At 44.8% G+C, this 18,403-nt stretch overlaps 1 protein-coding gene across 9 annotated transcripts in view; it reads left to right on the top strand.

Annotated features, from left to right (window-relative positions):
• Dst (dystonin) overlaps nucleotides 1-18,403 on the top strand; it is a 160,740-nt gene that overhangs the window by 87,434 nt on the left and 54,903 nt on the right. For all 9 annotated transcript variants that reach the window (XM_059281384.1, XM_059281380.1, XM_059281377.1 and 6 more), the window contains 9 exons: nucleotides 3,988-4,149; nucleotides 5,500-5,670; nucleotides 9,165-9,331; nucleotides 11,373-11,532; nucleotides 11,710-12,036; nucleotides 12,539-12,623; nucleotides 13,671-13,912; nucleotides 14,629-14,835; nucleotides 18,227-18,346. In XM_059281384.1, the coding sequence (XP_059137367.1) occupies nucleotides 3,988-4,149; nucleotides 5,500-5,670; nucleotides 9,165-9,331; nucleotides 11,373-11,532; nucleotides 11,710-12,036; nucleotides 12,539-12,623; nucleotides 13,671-13,912; nucleotides 14,629-14,835; nucleotides 18,227-18,346 (1,641 nt within the window). The remainder of the gene's footprint in view (nucleotides 1-3,987; nucleotides 4,150-5,499; nucleotides 5,671-9,164; nucleotides 9,332-11,372; nucleotides 11,533-11,709; nucleotides 12,037-12,538; nucleotides 12,624-13,670; nucleotides 13,913-14,628; nucleotides 14,836-18,226; nucleotides 18,347-18,403) is intronic.

Raw genomic sequence — 18,403 nt, 5'->3', positions numbered from 1 at the left:
AACATTGGACCCAGTCTGCAATGGCCTCCAGTTGGCCCAGGTAATTAATGGAATTGGAAAAACCACAGCGGCAGCTGCCTGTGGTTCTGTTTCAGACTGGTCAAGAATGATTGTAATAATGATCAGATTCGGTCACTCATTTGAGGGCTTTGATTAGCACCCTGCCAGATGCCAGCAACTGATAAATCCATTGGTGTAACAAATTAATTAGGGATCGTTGGGGAATGATCATTCCCAGATGTTGGGGGCGGGGGGGGGGGGGGGATACAGACAGTGGCTGTTGCAGTCCATTCAGAGTTCCCCCGCTGTTAATTTAGGTTAATGTTCGGTTTCTGCACAAATTGCGGGTTCAAATAGTGCCGTTTAAGGGCAGTTGTTTTGAGGCTATTAAGCAGCAACAGGCTTAGTCATAAAGGTACAAGCACAGTAGTACATTGTTGTGGTCTGCAGAGCACTCCACCCACCAGCTTCCAGGGGCCCTGTGGGGGGCGGGGGAGAGGAGCTGGTGTGTTTCCTCGGCCTCCTAGACCCTCACTCTTCAGGGCGGCAGATGAGGTAAGACAGTAAAGGGTGCAGCCTTGTAATAAGTGGAGCTTGTCCATCAAGCCTGTAATTTTTGTCTTCCCACTCAGATTCAAGCTGGCTATTTTGGTGCTTCCCCTGAGCTCTGCTGGTAAACTTGGCCTCGGAGTTAACTACATTTTATTTTAGGGCTCTCTGTGTTTGTGTGCTGTGAGAGGGGAGGGGGGTGGGGTGGGGGGTGGGAGGGGCAGGTCTTTATGGGTATTTGTTAGCACTCAGAGATAAGGAATCTCAACATACCAGAAGCACTGCGTGTTCCGTGACCCACTGTCCACACCTTTCCTTGAGCCTGCAGCAACTGCTCTGCTCATTTAAAGGTTTAGCAAAAGACCTTTTCCCTATAAAGGATTTCATAGCTGATGCGTGACGTTGGGCTTTCCCCCTAACTCAGCTGATGGTGCGGTCATCTTGAAGAGTATTGGAGAATGATCACAGACTCATGTAGACCTGCTGTGATAACAAACCCTTGATTTAACCAAGATCAGGGTTGCAGATGGTTTACTAGAACATTGTATCAATAAGGTCATGAAAACTGAGATAGAAATAAAAGTTTTCCCCTGAAACATTTTATAACATTCAAGAGTGCATCCTTTTCTTGACCCTGTGAGTATATTTTTGTCGATTGTTGAACATCCCCTTACTTAGCTTCTGGAAGTGCTAAGTAACTTAGAATGCTCCATAGAAAAGAAGCAGAATCGCAGTGCCCTGTTGCAGCTTTCTGTTGACATACTTAGCGAGTCACACCTTTTTTGAGGCTTAGGAGAACGTGATGTTTTCTCCGCACTGATTAGGTATCTGCTGCTGTCTGCAGTATGTGTTTCGTAAAGCTGCTAATTGACATAGAACTCCTTAGCCAGCACAGAAGTGTCTCTCTGCATTTTCAGTGGAAAAAGCAGCTTGAACTTTTTGTTACCGGGACGTCCAGAGGGAACAATGGCTTGTTTGTTTGCTGATGCCCATGCACTCGCTCTTACAGTTAACACAGAAGTATCCTGTGGGCTCAGCACCGGGCCAGGGCTGGGGAATTGTCTCCTTGGCCTCAACATCCTTCACAGTTATTTCTCACACTTTATCAATAGTTTTCTCCTGAAGTGCCCTTTTAATGTATCTGCCTTTCTTATGTTTCCATACGTTCTGTTTATCCAGCCATCAATTACTTTTTTGGCTTCCTTCAGTGTAATGACTCAGAATCCCAAACCTTATTCTTCCTTAATATCTGTGTAAAATTTTCATCAGTGAGTTAAAAATAATTGATTTTTTTTCCTCATAGCATTCTCCAAGCCCGACACTATAAATATTAATATTACCTGTTTTAAAAAAAAATGGTTTGTTACCTTCATTGTGTTGGTGAAATTATTTAGGCCACTCCACGTAGTTAAAAGGAGATTTATTTAATGGCGTAACTTACAAATTAAGGGATAGGTAGGTCGCGGGGTCTGGGGAAGGTGTATCACAGTCCAGCGGTGTTCTCTGGAGCTCTCCTCTGTCTACCTCCACCATCCAGCGTCCTGGAACCAAGAGAGCGTTCGCCGATCCGGATCTCGGGTCCCCAGGCGCCTCCTCTGGCCCCGCCTTGTAGGCGTGACAGTTGCCGAAGTCTCAATGGGGGTTGGAACTTCCAGAACAAAGCTGGAATGGCTACCCACTACATCATTGTTACCTGGAAAGGGGTTGATTGCATCCACCAAGATAGGTGTATCTTTTCTGTGTTGATACCCATTTGGAAAATAACTATTGAATACATATTTCTGTCTAGGTACCCTTGCAGGCCCAGGGTAAAGAACTGTTATACGCAAAACAGTAATTTACGTTTCTGTGAATTTGCATTTTAATCTAATATAGTACATCTTTTATAAGCCACAAGCAACTGGGGGGTCGACCGTATGTTGGATAGGATGGACAGTAGGGAGAGAGTGCTAGGAAACTGTTGACAGCAGGTTGATGGGTAGTATCGAACAGAGAGAAAACCATAGCCAGTGTGTGGGTCCAGATCCAGGGATGAGGGGCCGGGGGGGGGGGGGGGGGGGCGGGGGGGGCGGGGCATCATGTCAGTCATGCCTGTCTTGACATTCTTTCCTGTGTCTTTGATGTAGAGCTCTCCTCCTCAGTCTCTACTGTCATTAGAAGACTTGGTCTTTTCATGGTGTCCCAAGGCTTTCTCATGTTCAGTCGTTGACTTCTATTGAATGATTAATTCCTCCACCTTGTCCTCAGGAACTCCTACTCTGTCTTCTGCATGTTCCATTCTGTGAGCAAGGCTTCCCACTAAGATTTCTTAATTTGGCTTATTGATTTGTTTGTTTTTTTCCTAGCATCATTTCAATTTGAGTTTTCTGCGGCAATTCTATGTCTCTGTTAGATTCTGTTATCAGATTTTGGAAATAATCTTTTTTTTTCATTCGGATCTTTGTTTTTGTACTTTTGGGGTACATCATATCCTCTTTGAGTTGTTTGAATGTAGTTTCACCGTTCTTTCAGATTCTCTGACTGTGGGTTCTTCCAGGCTGTTCCCATTGGAAGCATTGCATACGGATTGGCAGTCCTGGGAAGAGACGTGTTATCCTGGTTTTTTTGTCCTTGTTTCTGCACCAGAACTTGTGCACCTGAAGTTATCTGGCGAACTGAGTTTTCCTTTCGTATCTTATGATTAAAATTCAAGTACCCCTTCTTTCAATGGAGATGTCTACAGTGTTCAGGAGAGGACTATGTCATAGTAGGCATGAGGTGTAATTTTCCTCTGGGCAACTGAGATTCCAGGCCAGAGGCTCTAACCCTACCCTTTCTCTTAGGGTCAGGTTCTGGGTCAGCTCTAGCCTCCTCTCTGCCACCGGCAGCTGTGAGACCCCCTGTGCCTATGGGTCTTACCATGTCACCTTGGGCGTTCCCCTGCGGTAGTTGTGGAACCCCCGTGTGCCCTGTGTCCACACGCCTCTGCCTTCTCCGTTCGCTGCTCTTGTATTTGGGCCCTTTGGGTCGGCATGGCCTTGGCCTCTTGACCTACTTTGCTGTCTTGCCAGTGACTCTCCCCTTGTAACTTGAGTCTCAAGCTTCAGATGCCCCCGTGAGGATTCCTTGACTCCAAAGGGGCATCTTATCCTTTGCCCCTTAGCATTTTTTCTATTTTTTTTTTCATAGAGTTAAATTGTGCTGATAGGAAGTTCCATTATATTTATCTTGGTTTTGTAAGTGACCTTATGAAACGTATGTAAGATACATTGTTAGGTGCCACAAGTTTGTATTTCATGCTCACAAAGTAATAGCAAACCATGTCTCGGTAACAGTGGTTCCCTTCACTTGAGTGACACTTACTAGCTTCTACTAAGTAATGAGTAAGAACATGGTCTTTATACATTTGGTGGTTGTTGGATAATGTAATTCTTACAGTATGGTTCTCCCAACCTGCAGGTGTTCCAGAAAGAAGAAATTGAACCCTTGCAGGTGAAGCAGCAAGATGTGAACTGGTTAGGTCAAGGCCTCATTCAGAGCGCAGCTGCAAACACCTGCACTCAGGCTTTGGAGCGTGACCTGGATGATGTCAACGCACGGTGGAAAACTCTCAATAAGAAGGTAATTGCCCGGTTCCTTGAACCCCTCAGTGATTGTTCACTGTCATCTTTGGGGACTAGTAGTCGGATTTGTACTAGTAGCCGCACGTGCCCAAGCATGCTTCCTCTTTTCATGTTGCCGTACACTGAATAGCAGCAGACAGGGAACGTGAATGACAGAAGTTCATGGGTCAAGACAGGACTTTCCCTGCCATTATCTCAACTTCAACAGAGACCTGGCTGCAGACCCAGCAGGTGTGACTGTAGGCAGCCATGGTGGATGGCCCTGTGTTGAAAGAACATTCAAGCCTCTCATACAGTGGTAGCTCCTTTGCCTCTCATGGCATGGTAGCTCCTTTGCCCCTGTGACTCACAGACATGTAGGGATGCAGGCTCCCTCTTGTGTTAACTTCTCTTGGAGTGACACATGTGAACATCCATTCACCCAGATAGGCAATAGCAACTGACTAAAGTGGGATTCCACTGAAGTCCACCTTTTTGAGATCAATGAGTTTGAGTTGTTTTTTTTTTTAAAAAAAAAAAACAAAAAAACAGGGTATAAGTGAGGGGTTACTTACTAGAGCATGAGTAACACACACACACACACACACACACACACACACACACACACACACACCCCGCCGAATAGCTAAGTCACCACGAAGACCCATCCCATCATGGATGGCATTCACCTTTCACTTCTATATAGTTTAGCATCACCCAAGATCACTTGCAGCTGGGGGTGGTGTAATAGCAGGGATCCTAAGTAGGATCTCCAGACCTCCCTAGGGAGTGTCCGTAGCTCCATTACCATTATCATAGACCTGGCTGCCACTGTATTGTTTTGCTCTGCTTACTGTGGCGACAGTGGCAAAGTCCAAGAATGGCATCTTGTTGTGAACAGAGGGGAAAGCACCACAGGGGACACACACACACACACACACACAACAAAAAAAGGGCTGGGAGATGGTAGGTAAAGTACCTGCCTGAGTTTAACCTCAGCACCTACCTAAAAACAGGTGACGCTGACCTGTAGCCCCAGCCCTGGGGGATGGAGACAGGTGGAATCCTGACGGATCCCGTCTAAATGGCAAGCTGTTGGTTTGGTGAGACACTGTCTCACAAATTAAGGTGGAAAGTAACAGAAGACACACAAAGTCTGTCTCTGGCCTTGCACACACACACATACACATGTGGAGAGGGAGGGAAGGGGAATGTATGTGGCCAAGTTAGGAAATCATTGTGAGAAGTAGGGTCTAGTGTGCAGATTTCTTTCTTCCTTCCTTCCTTTCTTTCTCCCTTCCTTCCTTCCTTCCTTCCTTTGTTTTTTAATGAAACAAGTAAATAAGATGAAACAACTGGAACTTTGCAGGTGGCTCAGAGAGCAGCCCAGCTGCAGGAGGCCCTGCTCCACTGTGGGAGGTTCCAGGATGCCCTGGAGTCCCTGCTCAGCTGGATGGCAGACACCGAGGAACTTGTGGCCAATCAGAAGCCTCCATCAGCTGAGTTCAAAGTGGTGAAGGCCCAGATACAAGAGCAAAAGGTAAATTAGTGATGTTTTCATGTGGTTTCATATGAAATCTTTAAAATGAGAATAAGTGTACCTCCTTGTTTATGCTAATCGGAGGTCATAGTAACGGTTTCTTGTTTCTTTGGATATTGTCAATTACTCAACCAGCACCTACTGGTTGCGCCTACTCTGGTCAAGGTGTTCAAGCTGCAGGAAATGCAGCCCTGAATGAAAACGACAAGAATTCCTCATTGAACATAAAGTCTAAGGGGGGTGGGGGAGGCTATGAAAAGCCAATACACAAAGTCAGTATGTCACCTAGAGGGACTTTAAAGCAGGGATGAGGAGGTGGGAATCTGGAAGTGATAGAGCCAGGGGTCAGGGCAGGAAGTCCTGGAGTAGAGGGATGCTGGGAGCCACAGCCAAGAAACCCTGACCAGGTGGCATTTGGACAGAAATATCGTTGCTCTCTGATACATAAGATTTATCCATACGAGTTGTCCTTTTGTAGAATAAATACTAACAGGTTAGCACTTAGGATGCTAATCCTCAGTTCACACGTGCTTGGGAATTGTGCTGCTGCAAGTTCTGATGCTGATGGACAGCAAGCTGCCTGAGACAACATGTACAGTACTGGGTTCGTCATGGTGCAGTGGTCAGACATGAAGCATTTAATGACATTTCCAGTGATGTAGCAGCTGTGATTTGAAATCACACATGGGAAAAGGCATAGCAGCACATGGTGTATTAGTAAGGTTTCTCCTGTATAACTTTTTAAATGAGGAGTAGATTATTTGAAATTCAATTAATCGTTACATATAAAAATTTTAATCAAAACTATGTGTGAGTGTGTGTGAGGTGTGCAAGTGAGAACATGAATGGAGGGGCTAGCATAGGACATCAGGTGTCTCCCTTTCATCTTCCTCACCGTGTTTCCTCTACGCAGGGTCTCTCACTGAAGCAGAGTCTCGCACTTCAGCCTGGCTGGCTGGCTGGCTGGCCTGGAGTTCTTTGTCTGTCTGTCCCCACCCACCCACTGGGGAATGTTAGGATTGCAGGCGTATACCTGCTGAGCCATCTCCCCAACCCCTTTAACCAAGTTTTAATTTATCTTTCTAGCCCTGGTTTAATTTAGTTGGCAGGCATAAATAATAATAATAATAATAATAATAATAATAATAATATAATGCATATTCTGTGTGTGTGTGTGTGTGTGTGTGTGTGTATGTGTATGTGTGTGTGTGTGTGTCCACGAGTTACTTGGAATTGAACCTAGGACTTAAACCATACTAGGAAAGTGCCTTACCACTGGGCTATTGTATATTTCAAAATAAGATTTTAAATATTCTCAACACATACACAAATTGTAAGCAGAGGAAGTACTAGCTTGTTAATTAGTTTTATTGAATCATTCTACAATGTACACATGTACTAAAACATCGTATTGTAACCTGTAGACACATACACTGTTTGCTAGATTAAACTTTTTAAAAGCTTTTACCTTGGCCCTGGATTTTTAACAATGTACCGTTTCCTTTAATTCTATATTCTGTATCAGCTCTTTAAAAACTCTCTGAAAACTTTAGCCAATTAGAAAGTTATATGAGAAATAAAGCCAGGCCTTATGGCTCAGGCCTATAATCCCAGCTGCTTGGCAGGTAGAGGTAGGAGGGTCACAGGTTCTCAGCCTGCAGGAATACAGCCTAGTGAGCAGCTCATGAGAACCTGTCTGGAAATTAAACATGAACAAGCAGCTTGGGGATATGATGTAATCATAGTGCAGTTGCCTGGGATACGTGAGACGCTAGTTCAGGCTCCTTACCTGACAACAGAAAAGGAGGATTAAGGAAACCTACTGGAAACCCATTGTATCTGTCTGGTTTTTAATTATATAACTGCTACTGGTAACTAATTTAAGTTATTCTCCCAGGGTTAGTTAATGATGCTTAGTCAATAAAATCCATTTGTTGACTTTGTCTTTTTAATTGCCAAAGGTTTTGCTATTTCAGTTCACCAAAAGTAACCAACTTGGGCTAGCAAGTTGGCTTAGAGGATAAAGGGCTTGCCAATGGCCAGACAACCGAAAGTCCTCAAAATCCACATGGAGGCAGTAGAGAATTGACTCCCCCAAGTTGGTTGTCCCCTTGCCTCTACAAGTGCACACATACGCGCACACAGACACACACACACACACACAGACACACACACAGAGACACACACACACACACACACACACAGACACACACACACAGACAGACACACACACACACACACACACACACACACACACACACACACACACACGGTAAATTTTTTTTTAAGTATCCAATTAGTTCTCCTGACTACCTAAGCCTGGTACTTCATTATTGTTTACACCATGTCCTGAACTGTGTCAAGAGCGTCTGTGATCCTTCTCCTTTGGAAGCATGCATTCCCCTTAATGCCCTGCTTGGTGGTCTGAATCTCATAGTGTTCTTCTATCATGTTACTTCCGGGTAACTGTTGAATTCTTATTCCTTAACTGTTTCTCAGGATCAGAGTAAGGAAGCAGAGGCCTGTCTGGTGGAGCTCCTGCACCTCGTTGCTGGAGCACAGTGCTTATACACACCTTGCTCAGGGATGATTTGTTTTGATTAGTTAGGGCAAGGTGACCCTGGGTCTGGCCTTCACTTAGATTTAAACTGAATTTCCTGTTAACAGCTAAGTCTTGAAATCTTAATCTTTTTGGCAGCTCTCAAATTCCCAGTACACCCCACACCCTTCTTTTGGGGTGTCTGAGAGCTCTGCTTATGTTTTCCTCCTTATGTGGGGTTTGAAATGCTGCTTCTGCCCCGTGGAAGGCCAGAAGCCTCCCATGCAGCCTCTAACTTGTGGACTTGACCTGATGGTAACCTGCCTGCCTGTGATGCATTGTTCCGTGTTGGAAGACGTTTTGAAAACACTCGTGATTTATGGAACTCTTTTATTTTGGCAGAATTGATAACTGTTGGATGCTTAGGGCATTCCTGTGTTAGGAAAGTAAGGAGGATGTTTTACTTTTCCCGTGGCTCATTCTGCTTAGCCTGTGTGCTTATCCTCTGTGAAGATTACAGTGGCCTTATCTGTGAGAGCTGTCTATTGTGAAAGCCACACCTCAGTGCCTGGCATTGCAGTAGCTAATCATTCAACCAAATGCTTTTCTCTTTCCTTTTGTGAAGTTTTTTATGACATTTATTTGTTTATATGGTCTGCATGTGCCACAGCGTGCATGTGGATGGAGGTCAGAGGACAACTTAAAGGAGGTGGTTCTTCCCTTCCACCATGTGGGTCCCAGGGATCAAACTCAGGTCATCAGGCTCAGTGGCAAGCCATCTTGACCAGCTGAACCATCTCACTGGCCCCAAATGGATTATTTTTAAAACCCTAATTCTCATATTTTTTTTAATGTAGATCCATACAAAATATATATTTCTTAGCAAAAGTGCATGATATGTATAAGATATTAAACATTCTTTGCCTCTTAAAATACTGCGTGTTTTTGTCTGAAGCTTCTGCAAAGACTGCTGGAAGACCGGAAGTCCACGGTGGAGGTGATCAAACGAGAAGGAGAGAAAATCGCTGCTTCGGCCGAACCTGCAGACAAAGTGAAGCTGTGCAGGCAGCTGAGCCTCCTGGACAGCCGGTGGGAGGCTCTGCTCAGCAGAGCTGAAGCCAGGTACCGCCACGTTCCCTGGGAGAGCAGCGCTGCACCAGGGGCAGCGGTTTCCTTCAAGCCCCTAGTCTCTACGTTTGTATGTCCGTCATGTCTAACGAGTGTCGTGGTGCACGTCTCCTCATTCTTCCGATGTCATCCCTGCTCATTCCGAAGGCATTTCCCTTGAGAGGAATGCATTCATCTGTGTATTACACAGTCACTCTCTACCTACCATGAGTCAGGCACAGACACGTGTTGGGTTATGAGGGTGAGCTCCATCACCTCTGCCCCAGATGGGTGCAGACTAACAGACCCAAGGCCGTTGAAAAATGATGGCAAGTGTGATGCTTTAAAGGGAAAATGCATGGCATGGTGGACGCAGGTAATAGGAGGAAGTTTGGAGACAGGGAAGTGATGGCCTTGTTTTAAGGGGGGAAGTAGTTAAGAAGGAAGCGTGGGGTGATGCTCTCCCCCCATGAAGACAGTAGAGCTGGAATGTGGCTCTCCTGGGCTCGTGCTCACAGCTCTTACTACAGAATCGCAACCAATGCAGCCTCTCCTGTCTGCAGTGGTGCTACTGTGCTTTAAACTGCCGAGGAATAGCGACATGAAAGAGTAATCACCCAGAGTGAGCGATTGGGTTCACAGTAAAATAACTGCATCAATTCCTACTTCTTCAGAGGTAGAATAAAGGGGGAAGATTTTTAAATGTTGTGTGCTGATAGTTGGTGATACAATGACATGCAGCCTGTATGGTGGCACACACCTTTAATCCCAACACTCTGAAGGCAGAGGCAGGTGAGTATCTGTGAGTTAGAGGCCACCTGGATCTACATAGCAGGCCGTCCGAGACTATATAATGAGATCCTGTCTCAAAAAAAGGATATGGAAAAACTTTCATTTACTCAGTTTCTACATTACAATTTTCTTCCCTTCTGCTGATAAAATGAAAGATGAGACATAGAATACTTCTGACCTGGGAAGCCACACAAAGGACTATTTGCTAACTAGAAAATTCTAAAAAAAAAAATCAAAGTCTGAACATGATGTTTTCTGTATTGAGTGGGAAAAAATTCTCAGGTGTATTTCTGTGACATTTAGTATAAAATATTAAAACTTAAAAAAAAAAAAAGGATATGGAAATTGTCCCCGCTGTCAATTTCTCTAATTCCTTCAGCTTCATAGGAAGTTCATTTCCTGGATAATATTATTCCTGAAAAAGTCACCATGTTAGGAAGATAGGGCAGAAGCCGGATCTCAGCAGAGGACTGGCAGCTTGGCTGATGAGGAAAACAGCAGCAGGATCAGAATGGGTGCTTGGATGCCCCACTACAGCCATGTGCTTCTGAAAGTACTTTACCTGGTGAATAAATCCGAGGGACTCTCCTATTTTTGACATTTAAGCCCACAAAGTATTAACTGTTGCTTTTGACAAACACACTTGATGTTGTATTTTTCTAATAGCAGTCACAATTCTTCAAGTTTTAAAATCCACTTCTGACCATCTTGCCATGAATAACTTCAGTGGCTGCCCCTTCTATTGAAATTCATATCCAGAGTGCTGATAGCAAGACCGGGCATACAGTGTGTCTCCAGTAGCGCTTCTTGTCATTGTTATTGTTGCTGCTGCCTTTAAAAATTGTTACAATTGACATGCATATTCTCAGGGAAGGTGGCTTTCACCCTTTATCATGGTCAGGTACTCGATATCTTATTTAATCTTACTTATTTAGAGCTTTTTGGTTTTTCCAGTCAGGGTTTCTCCGTGTAGTTTTGGTGCCTTTCCTGGAACTCACTCTGTAGACCAGGCTGGCCTCAAACTCACAGAGATCCACCTGCCTGTGCCTCGGAGTGCTGGGATTAAAGGCATGTGCCACCACCGCCCAGCTATTTAGAGCTCTTTCAACATGTCCTTGAAAAATCTGTGTTTTAAAGCTTAGTCTCAGTTGATTTCTTTAAAGCCACATTTAGAATAGACTGGAGGGTGCACGACTGAAAACATTCCTTGATGATTTTAAATGTACTGCCTCCCCAACTGACCTCTGTCTTGGTGAATGTCCAGGAACCGCCAGTTGGAAGGTATCTCAGTGGTAGCTCAGGAGTTCCACGAGACCTTGGAACCGCTGAATGAGTGGCTCACGGCCATCGAGAAAAGACTGGCCAACTCTGAGCCCATCGGAACCCAGGCCCCGAAGCTTGAGGAGCAGATCGCACAGCACAAAGTAAGACATGTCACGTGTCAGCGAGGCTCCTCATGGTTTATATGTCATGTGTTTGTTATTTTAAGCATAATTGCAACACTAAATCCATTTTAAAATCATCCTTTTGGTTCTGTTTACATTTTCATTTGTCCATTCCTTTCTGTTCTGTTTTGTTTTCCCTTTTTGAACTTTGTTTAGGCTTTAGAAGATGACATCATCAATCACAATAAACATTTACACCAGGCTATTAGCATTGGCCAGTCCTTAAAGATTTTGAGCTCCAGGGAGGATAAAGATATGGTGCAGAGTAAACTAGACTTCTCTCAAGTGTGGTACTTTGAGATTCAGGAGAAAAGCCACAGCAGGTCTGAGCTCCTCCAGCAGGCCCTGTGTAACGCTAAGATTTTTGGGGAAGATGAAGTGGAGCTGATGAACTGGCTGAACGAGGTGCATGGCAAACTGAGCAAGCTCTCAGTCCAGGATCACAGCGCTGAGGCGCTATGGAAACAGCAGTCCGAACTTCGGGTACCTTCATTTATTTCGTTTACCTTTTTTTTTTTTTTCATTTCAGTTGTTGTTATTCATTTTTATTAGTTGTGTGTTATTTTATGTCCATTATGATTCATTATTCTCACAATAGACTTGTTCTTGTGTATGCAGGATGCTTTTAATGACACATTATTGAATTCATCCATTTAGCTGACATTTTCACTGCTCAGTCAGTGTGATTACTGTTGTATTCGAGGGCCCATAATGAACCAGTACCTCAGTACCCCCACAAAGGCAATTTTTATAAGGCCCTCGGTGTCTTCTAAAAGGGGAGTGCCGCAAATCATAGTAGATGAGCCCGGGGTGTGGAACACCGGTGGGTGGAGGGGGGGGATAGTAAACGGACATTTAAAAGTGGTCGATGTTTCTGTAGATCTGTCCATAAAGCCCAGTGAAAGTTCTCTGAGGCTAATGAGTGCTACTGCTGATTTAAAGCGGTTTTCCCTTGCTTCTGTGTAAGTGATGCCTGTGTTTTTAGGCTCTACAAGAAGACATCCTCCTCAGGAAACAGAATGTCGATCAGGCACTGCTGAATGGTTTAGAGCTGCTCAAACAAACCACAGGTGAGATGCCCCTGTCTTGGGTTGTCCACAGATGGCATCCTACAGTGCTTCTGGGGTATTTGAAGGATGGGGGTGGGGGAAAAGACAAAATAAGTTTTACTTTTTGAGACAGCTCTAAGACTTCATCCTGCAGAATGTTCTCAAGGTCAGTCGAGACTTTAAATGTGATCTCAGTTTTTTCTCATGATCTCACTTGTGTTCTTGGTGGACGCTGTGTGTATTACTCATAGCATAAAGTACTTGGCATAGGAGCTGGTCGGAGAAGCCTGCACTCCAGCCATATTAATCCTCCACTGTTGGAAGACATGAGCTTAGACAGTTTGCTTTGTTTTAGGGTAAATTGCATTGCAGTGATGCTTGTTCACGTAGTCCACAGGTTTAATTTCTCTGAGCTTGAGCCACCAAGAAAACAGATGCATGGCTTAATACCTCCATGAGAGGCTTTTGAGCAACTCAGAGAAACTAATAAGTTAGCTTAGCAATTCTCTTGGCTGTAGGGAAGTCCTTATCTATTTCCACAACGTGTGTGTGCGTGGGGCAATTATCATTCATTGTGGCTAAGGACGTGCGATAAAGTATCTAGAACTTTGAATTGGAAGTCTGAAGCTTAGGGCGTAATTTATGTCTGTCTGAAAAGGAAGTAGAGGCAGATAAAGATCCCCGGGAGTGTGAAAGTGAGTAATGATGAGCAAGTACAGGAAGGTTAAATATCCTGCCTGACGTAACCCCACTCACAGGCCATGCTATCAGTGGCCTGAGTGCAGGCAAGTTTAGCCCTCACTCTTTGAAGACAGAAAGCTTTGTAAGGTACATAAAACACTGCACCTAACCGAAGTTTCTGTAGCCATTTACATTTCTGTTTTTAGGGATAATACCATGGCTAGACATCCTGGGGAGGAAGTAAGGACATCTTTTGGGTCAGATCATCTTTAGAAAAATGTCTCCTCCTTCCCCCAAAGCATGTCATCAGTAGTGCCCGAAGAAACCCTCTGCCCTCGCCTCGTATCCTTCTATCTGTAAGAAATCCTGTGTCTTTTGAAATTTTAGGTGATGAAGTTTTAATAATTCAGGATAAGTTGGAAGCCATTAAAGCAAGGTACAAAGACATCACCAAACTGAGTGCCGATGTAGCCAAGACTCTGGAACACGCTCTGCAGCTCGCCAGACAGCTGCAGTCCATGCACCAGGAGCTGTGCAGCTGGCTGGACAGGGTGGAGGTGGAGTTGCTCTCCTACGAGACACAGGCCCTGAAAGGAGAAGCCTCAAGCCAAGTCCAAGAGAGACAGAAAGTACGCCTCTGTGCATCCCAAATGCATCGGCTACCCACGAGGGGAGGATGTGTGAGGATTCCAGTGATAGCTGTCTTGGTGGGTGGGCCCTGGTGGAAACAGGCAGTGAGGTGACTATTCAGACGGAGTGTGGAGTTCGCTGTCACACTCCTGTGACTGGAAATATAGTTTCCTGCCCAAGATAGAATGATGAAGAAGGAAAAACAGAAAAAGAAGATGATCCTTGTTTTAGAGATTTGTAATTTGGTTGGAAAAGCATTTCTATCAGAGATGGGTAGCCTGGGTGGGTTTTCTGGCAACATCACAAAAATTCACTGCCTCTCCAAGCATTCTTTTCAGATCCCACAGGGGTGGAAGGGACTCAGTGAGGCTGCAGTGGTGGACACCAGCACATGTCCTCACTGCAAGCAACAGCTTTCTTGTTTTATTTTTGTTACCTGATCACTTACATAATAACTTGTTTGGGTTTGTTTTTCCAAACTGTAAATATTTATTTTCCATTTCAAAGATACAATCTTGCCATGTTGACAAATGAGCTGTTCTCTAAACTTCTCTGGAAACACTTTCATTTTTGCAAAATAGCTACAAATCATGGAGGTTTATTTAGCTCAGATGAACTAGCCAGGCCAAGTACAGCTTTGTCAGCCAGCAGAGGACCCCCAAGAACAGAGGAGAGCCTGCCCAAACGTTTACCCGTATGTGTGTATGTTTTCAAGGAACTGAAAAAAGAAGTTAAGAGCAACAAAGCCTTACTGGATTCTCTTAATGAAGTGAGCGGTGCTTTGTTGGAACTGGTACCCTGGCGGGCAAGAGAAGGACTTGAGAAAATGGTAGCTGAGGACAATGAGCGCTACCGATTGGTGAGCGACACCATCACTCAGAAAGTGGAAGAGATCGATGCTGCCATTCTGCGGTCTCAGCAGGTAGGACCCCAGTGCCTTGTTTTCTGGGCCACAGACATTCTCCAACTGCCCAGGGTCTTCACCTGAACAAGCATGTCTAGTGCTGTGTTTCCATTCTGATCGCTGTGCTTCAGAATTGAACTCAGGGATTTTAATATAATTTTGCTGGGCTATGTCTGAGCACCAGGGCACTGCTAATCTGCATATTGCCAAGAACCATCTGCCCCCTTTACGTCATAGACAGCACTCTGCCACACACAGGAAAGCCCTGCTTTCCAAACTGAATGCTTTGTATCTATATATGTGCATGTGGCTCATACTATCATTGTACCTAGACTTAACCTGATGTATCTGTAAGTCAATAGTTGGAATTAGTATGTAGGTCCGTATTAACTGTTCACTGGCATGCTGCTACGGCAAGAAAAAGTCTTTGTTTTTTGAAAGGAAAGAGTTTTCTTGGTGACGTAGAATTTTCTTCCAAAGATGACTAAAAGGGAAAAAATGATAATTTCTGACCTGCCTGTGGCTTACACAGTTTCTACTCCCAAGTTCTAGAGAATTCTGCTGTGAGCCACAGCCCTGTGGGAAATGGCGGGCCGTGAAGTTGATTGTGCATCGTTAAGCCTCTGTTGAAGTCTTTGTGGCTGTTTACATTAAGTCATCAGGTTTGGATGGCAAACTTTGTATGGGGCTATATGATTTGGTAGGATACCTCAAGCGGGAGATGGGTGACTAACCTCTTCAGTCACACCAGGCAGAAGCAGGAAGCACAGACAGACTGCGGCAGAGAGTCTCCAAAGCTGGTTTTCTGGCATTGTGTAACTGTAATTTGTAGGTTCTAAAGCTCCATGCTCTGCCCTTACTTTGATAGCCGAGGATCACAAAGGGTGACGGCAGACCGCTATAGCAAGGCCCTGCCTGGGAAGTTTCCGGGAGGGGCATTCATGCCTGAGGAATGTGTTGGCCTGCCTAGTTCACAGTTTTCAGGGATTTGTATGGCGCATTGTTGTAGGAAAGTGGGCATACTTATTTATGAAGTTTATTCAGCTATTTTAAAATACTGACTTTTTTTTCATTAAAATTTATCTGAACATCTCCAGGCCGGCACCAAAGCCTTCTCTGAGTAACAAGACAAATATTCTGTCCTTTGGGTGCACTGTTTTCTTGAGCAGTTGACTGTTCAGTTAGTTGAGTGATATGAAGCAGATACAGGCTGAATTACAAGTTGAGTTCATATTAGTTAGCATGCATTGAAGCTTAATCAGGTTAATGTCGTTGTTCTTAAACCTAAACTATTAAAATATCCATCCTTAAAGAAAACAGTATTGACCAGGCATGGTGGCCTACACCCTTAATCCCAGCACTCCGGAGGCAGGGGCAGATGAATCTTCCTAGTTTTTATATGGATTTGAACTTTGATTTCATCTGCCTGTACCCATTTTCAGTGTGGCAGAAGTGACTGGGAGTGCGGCCAGGGAGGTGAAAGCTCAGTTTCCCTCAGGCTCTAGGGCACATGTCTCATTTTTGTCGTGTGGGACTGGTCATTCCCCTCTCTGCACCGTGAGGGAGGCCATGATGGCCTAACACGGAGTGGTGAGGAGAACTCTGTCTCTTCACTTGGTCTGTTCTGACGCCACCAGAGTGGAGCAAAGGAGACTGCCTCATCACTGCCTGACAGTGACTCCAGACTCCTCAGTACCATCCTCCCTTTACACTGTAGGAGGGCACTTAGTTTTGAGTCAGTGGGGATAAAACCTGGGCTCCTGCTTAACCTCATCCTGAAGGGGGTATTAGGAACAATGTCACAGACTCGAGGGCGAAATCCTCGGCTCCTCATGCTGCTTCTCTTGGCATGAGTGACGGGGGCTGCCATTTCGCTCCCTGGCATTCGATTGACTTGGAGGGAGTATTGTCTGCTTTCTGCCTTGCTAGGCTGCCCCTCCCCTGCCTGTGTCCTCTGGCTAGGGAGAACGGGACTCTCCCGGGGCTGCGTCTGTATCCGTTGGTGTGTGGGGGCTGCTTGTTCTGTGCTTCATCTTGGGTAGGTGAGGCGCAAAGAAATACCACCCTTGGGGTGTTGATCCCCGGGACCCAAGGTCCAAGGTGCTCTGCCTCCCTCCTCATGTTGCAGGAGCGCTCTGTGTGTCATGCCGGGGTTCTACTTGCCTTGGAGTGAGGAAAGTTGATCCGTTCCATTTCCCCGTGTGTTTACATTGTGACAATGTAGACTCTTTAAAGTAGAATTATTTTCTGACTTACTTTTCAGCCCCACCCTTCTCTTTTCTTACCTAATTGTCCTTTTCTGCTCCCACTTTGGGAAGTAGGACACTCAGGCAGGGCTGGATTCCACCAGCTGAAGTGTCCATCCCATCCATTCCTCCAGCTGAGGAGGTGTCCATTCCTCCAGCTGAGGAAGTGTCCATCCCATCCATTCCTCCAGCTGAGGAGGTGTCCATTCCTCCAGCTGAGGAGGTGTCCATCCCATCCGTTTCTCCAGCTGAAGCTCCCGCGCTTCTCATCTCTCTGTGGGGGTGAAGTATCACTCCCCCACCTTTTGCTCCCTGCTCAGTTCAGAACAGCACTGAGAGTTTATCTGATGCAAGACACTGAGAATGCTCATGCTCTTTGACAACACAAAGGGACAAAAACGAAATGTGGGGAATATTCCTAACAAATGAGAAAAACTGGATATGGAGTGTCCATATGGTATTTTACAAGTCTGACTTTCCCAGCCACTTAATTACCAACAATATGAACTCTGGATTTTAATTTTCCTCTGTTTATTTTTCCATGCTTTAAAATTTTCTGCCATGCCTATGATTTAATGTTACGAGGAGGAAAATAAACTGGAACATTTCGGAATGATCTTGTACATGTTTAAAGTCCAGCATTAAATGAGATGTTTACATGAATTGTTTGAGTGTATTCTTCATACACAGATATAACTATTTGCACATGCATTTATATATACATATACATATATATGTATATGCACATACAATAAAGAAATGGGAATCTTTCATTCTTTTATCAGGAGCCAGGGACTTTGATGGCACAGTGCTACCTGCCCATCTGAGAATTGAAGTCACAGGAAAAAATAACTTAAAATGGTATCTTATTATCAGCTTTTAAAACAGTTATGTTTGGACACTGAGACGCCTGAACAGAAGGCCACAGAGCCAACTATCCTTGCCTCCATGCTCTGTCTGTTACCATACAGCAGGGCATAGGGCTTGTGGACAGAGTTCTTCTCTCTATCACTCAGTCACTCACGATTTATTTTAGCATGCAATGAAAAGAGACACTGAGCGTCTCCAATTAGGAAAGGGAGTATTTAGAAGCAACGTAAATAGGTAATTTTTCTGGCACCAGCCACAGGAACTTGCTGACCTAATTATTATCTTTTGTTTAGTTTGAGCAAGCGGCAGAGGCTGAGTTATCCTGGATTACTGAAATAGAGAAGAAGTTAATGTCTCTGGGTGACATCAGGCTTGAGCAAGACCAGACCTCTGCTCAGCTGCAGGTTCAAAAGGTGAGGAAATACATTTTCAGTTGCCGTCCAAGTTATGTGTCGCCAGGCTCCGAGTCT

Source organism: Peromyscus eremicus, chromosome 16_21 (assembly GCF_949786415.1).
Source record: "Peromyscus eremicus chromosome 16_21, PerEre_H2_v1, whole genome shotgun sequence".
Classification (NCBI taxonomy): domain Eukaryota; kingdom Metazoa; phylum Chordata; class Mammalia; order Rodentia; family Cricetidae; genus Peromyscus; species Peromyscus eremicus.
The sequence above is the reverse complement of the archived record's forward strand: the minus strand, read 5'-3'. Positions and strand labels throughout refer to the sequence as shown.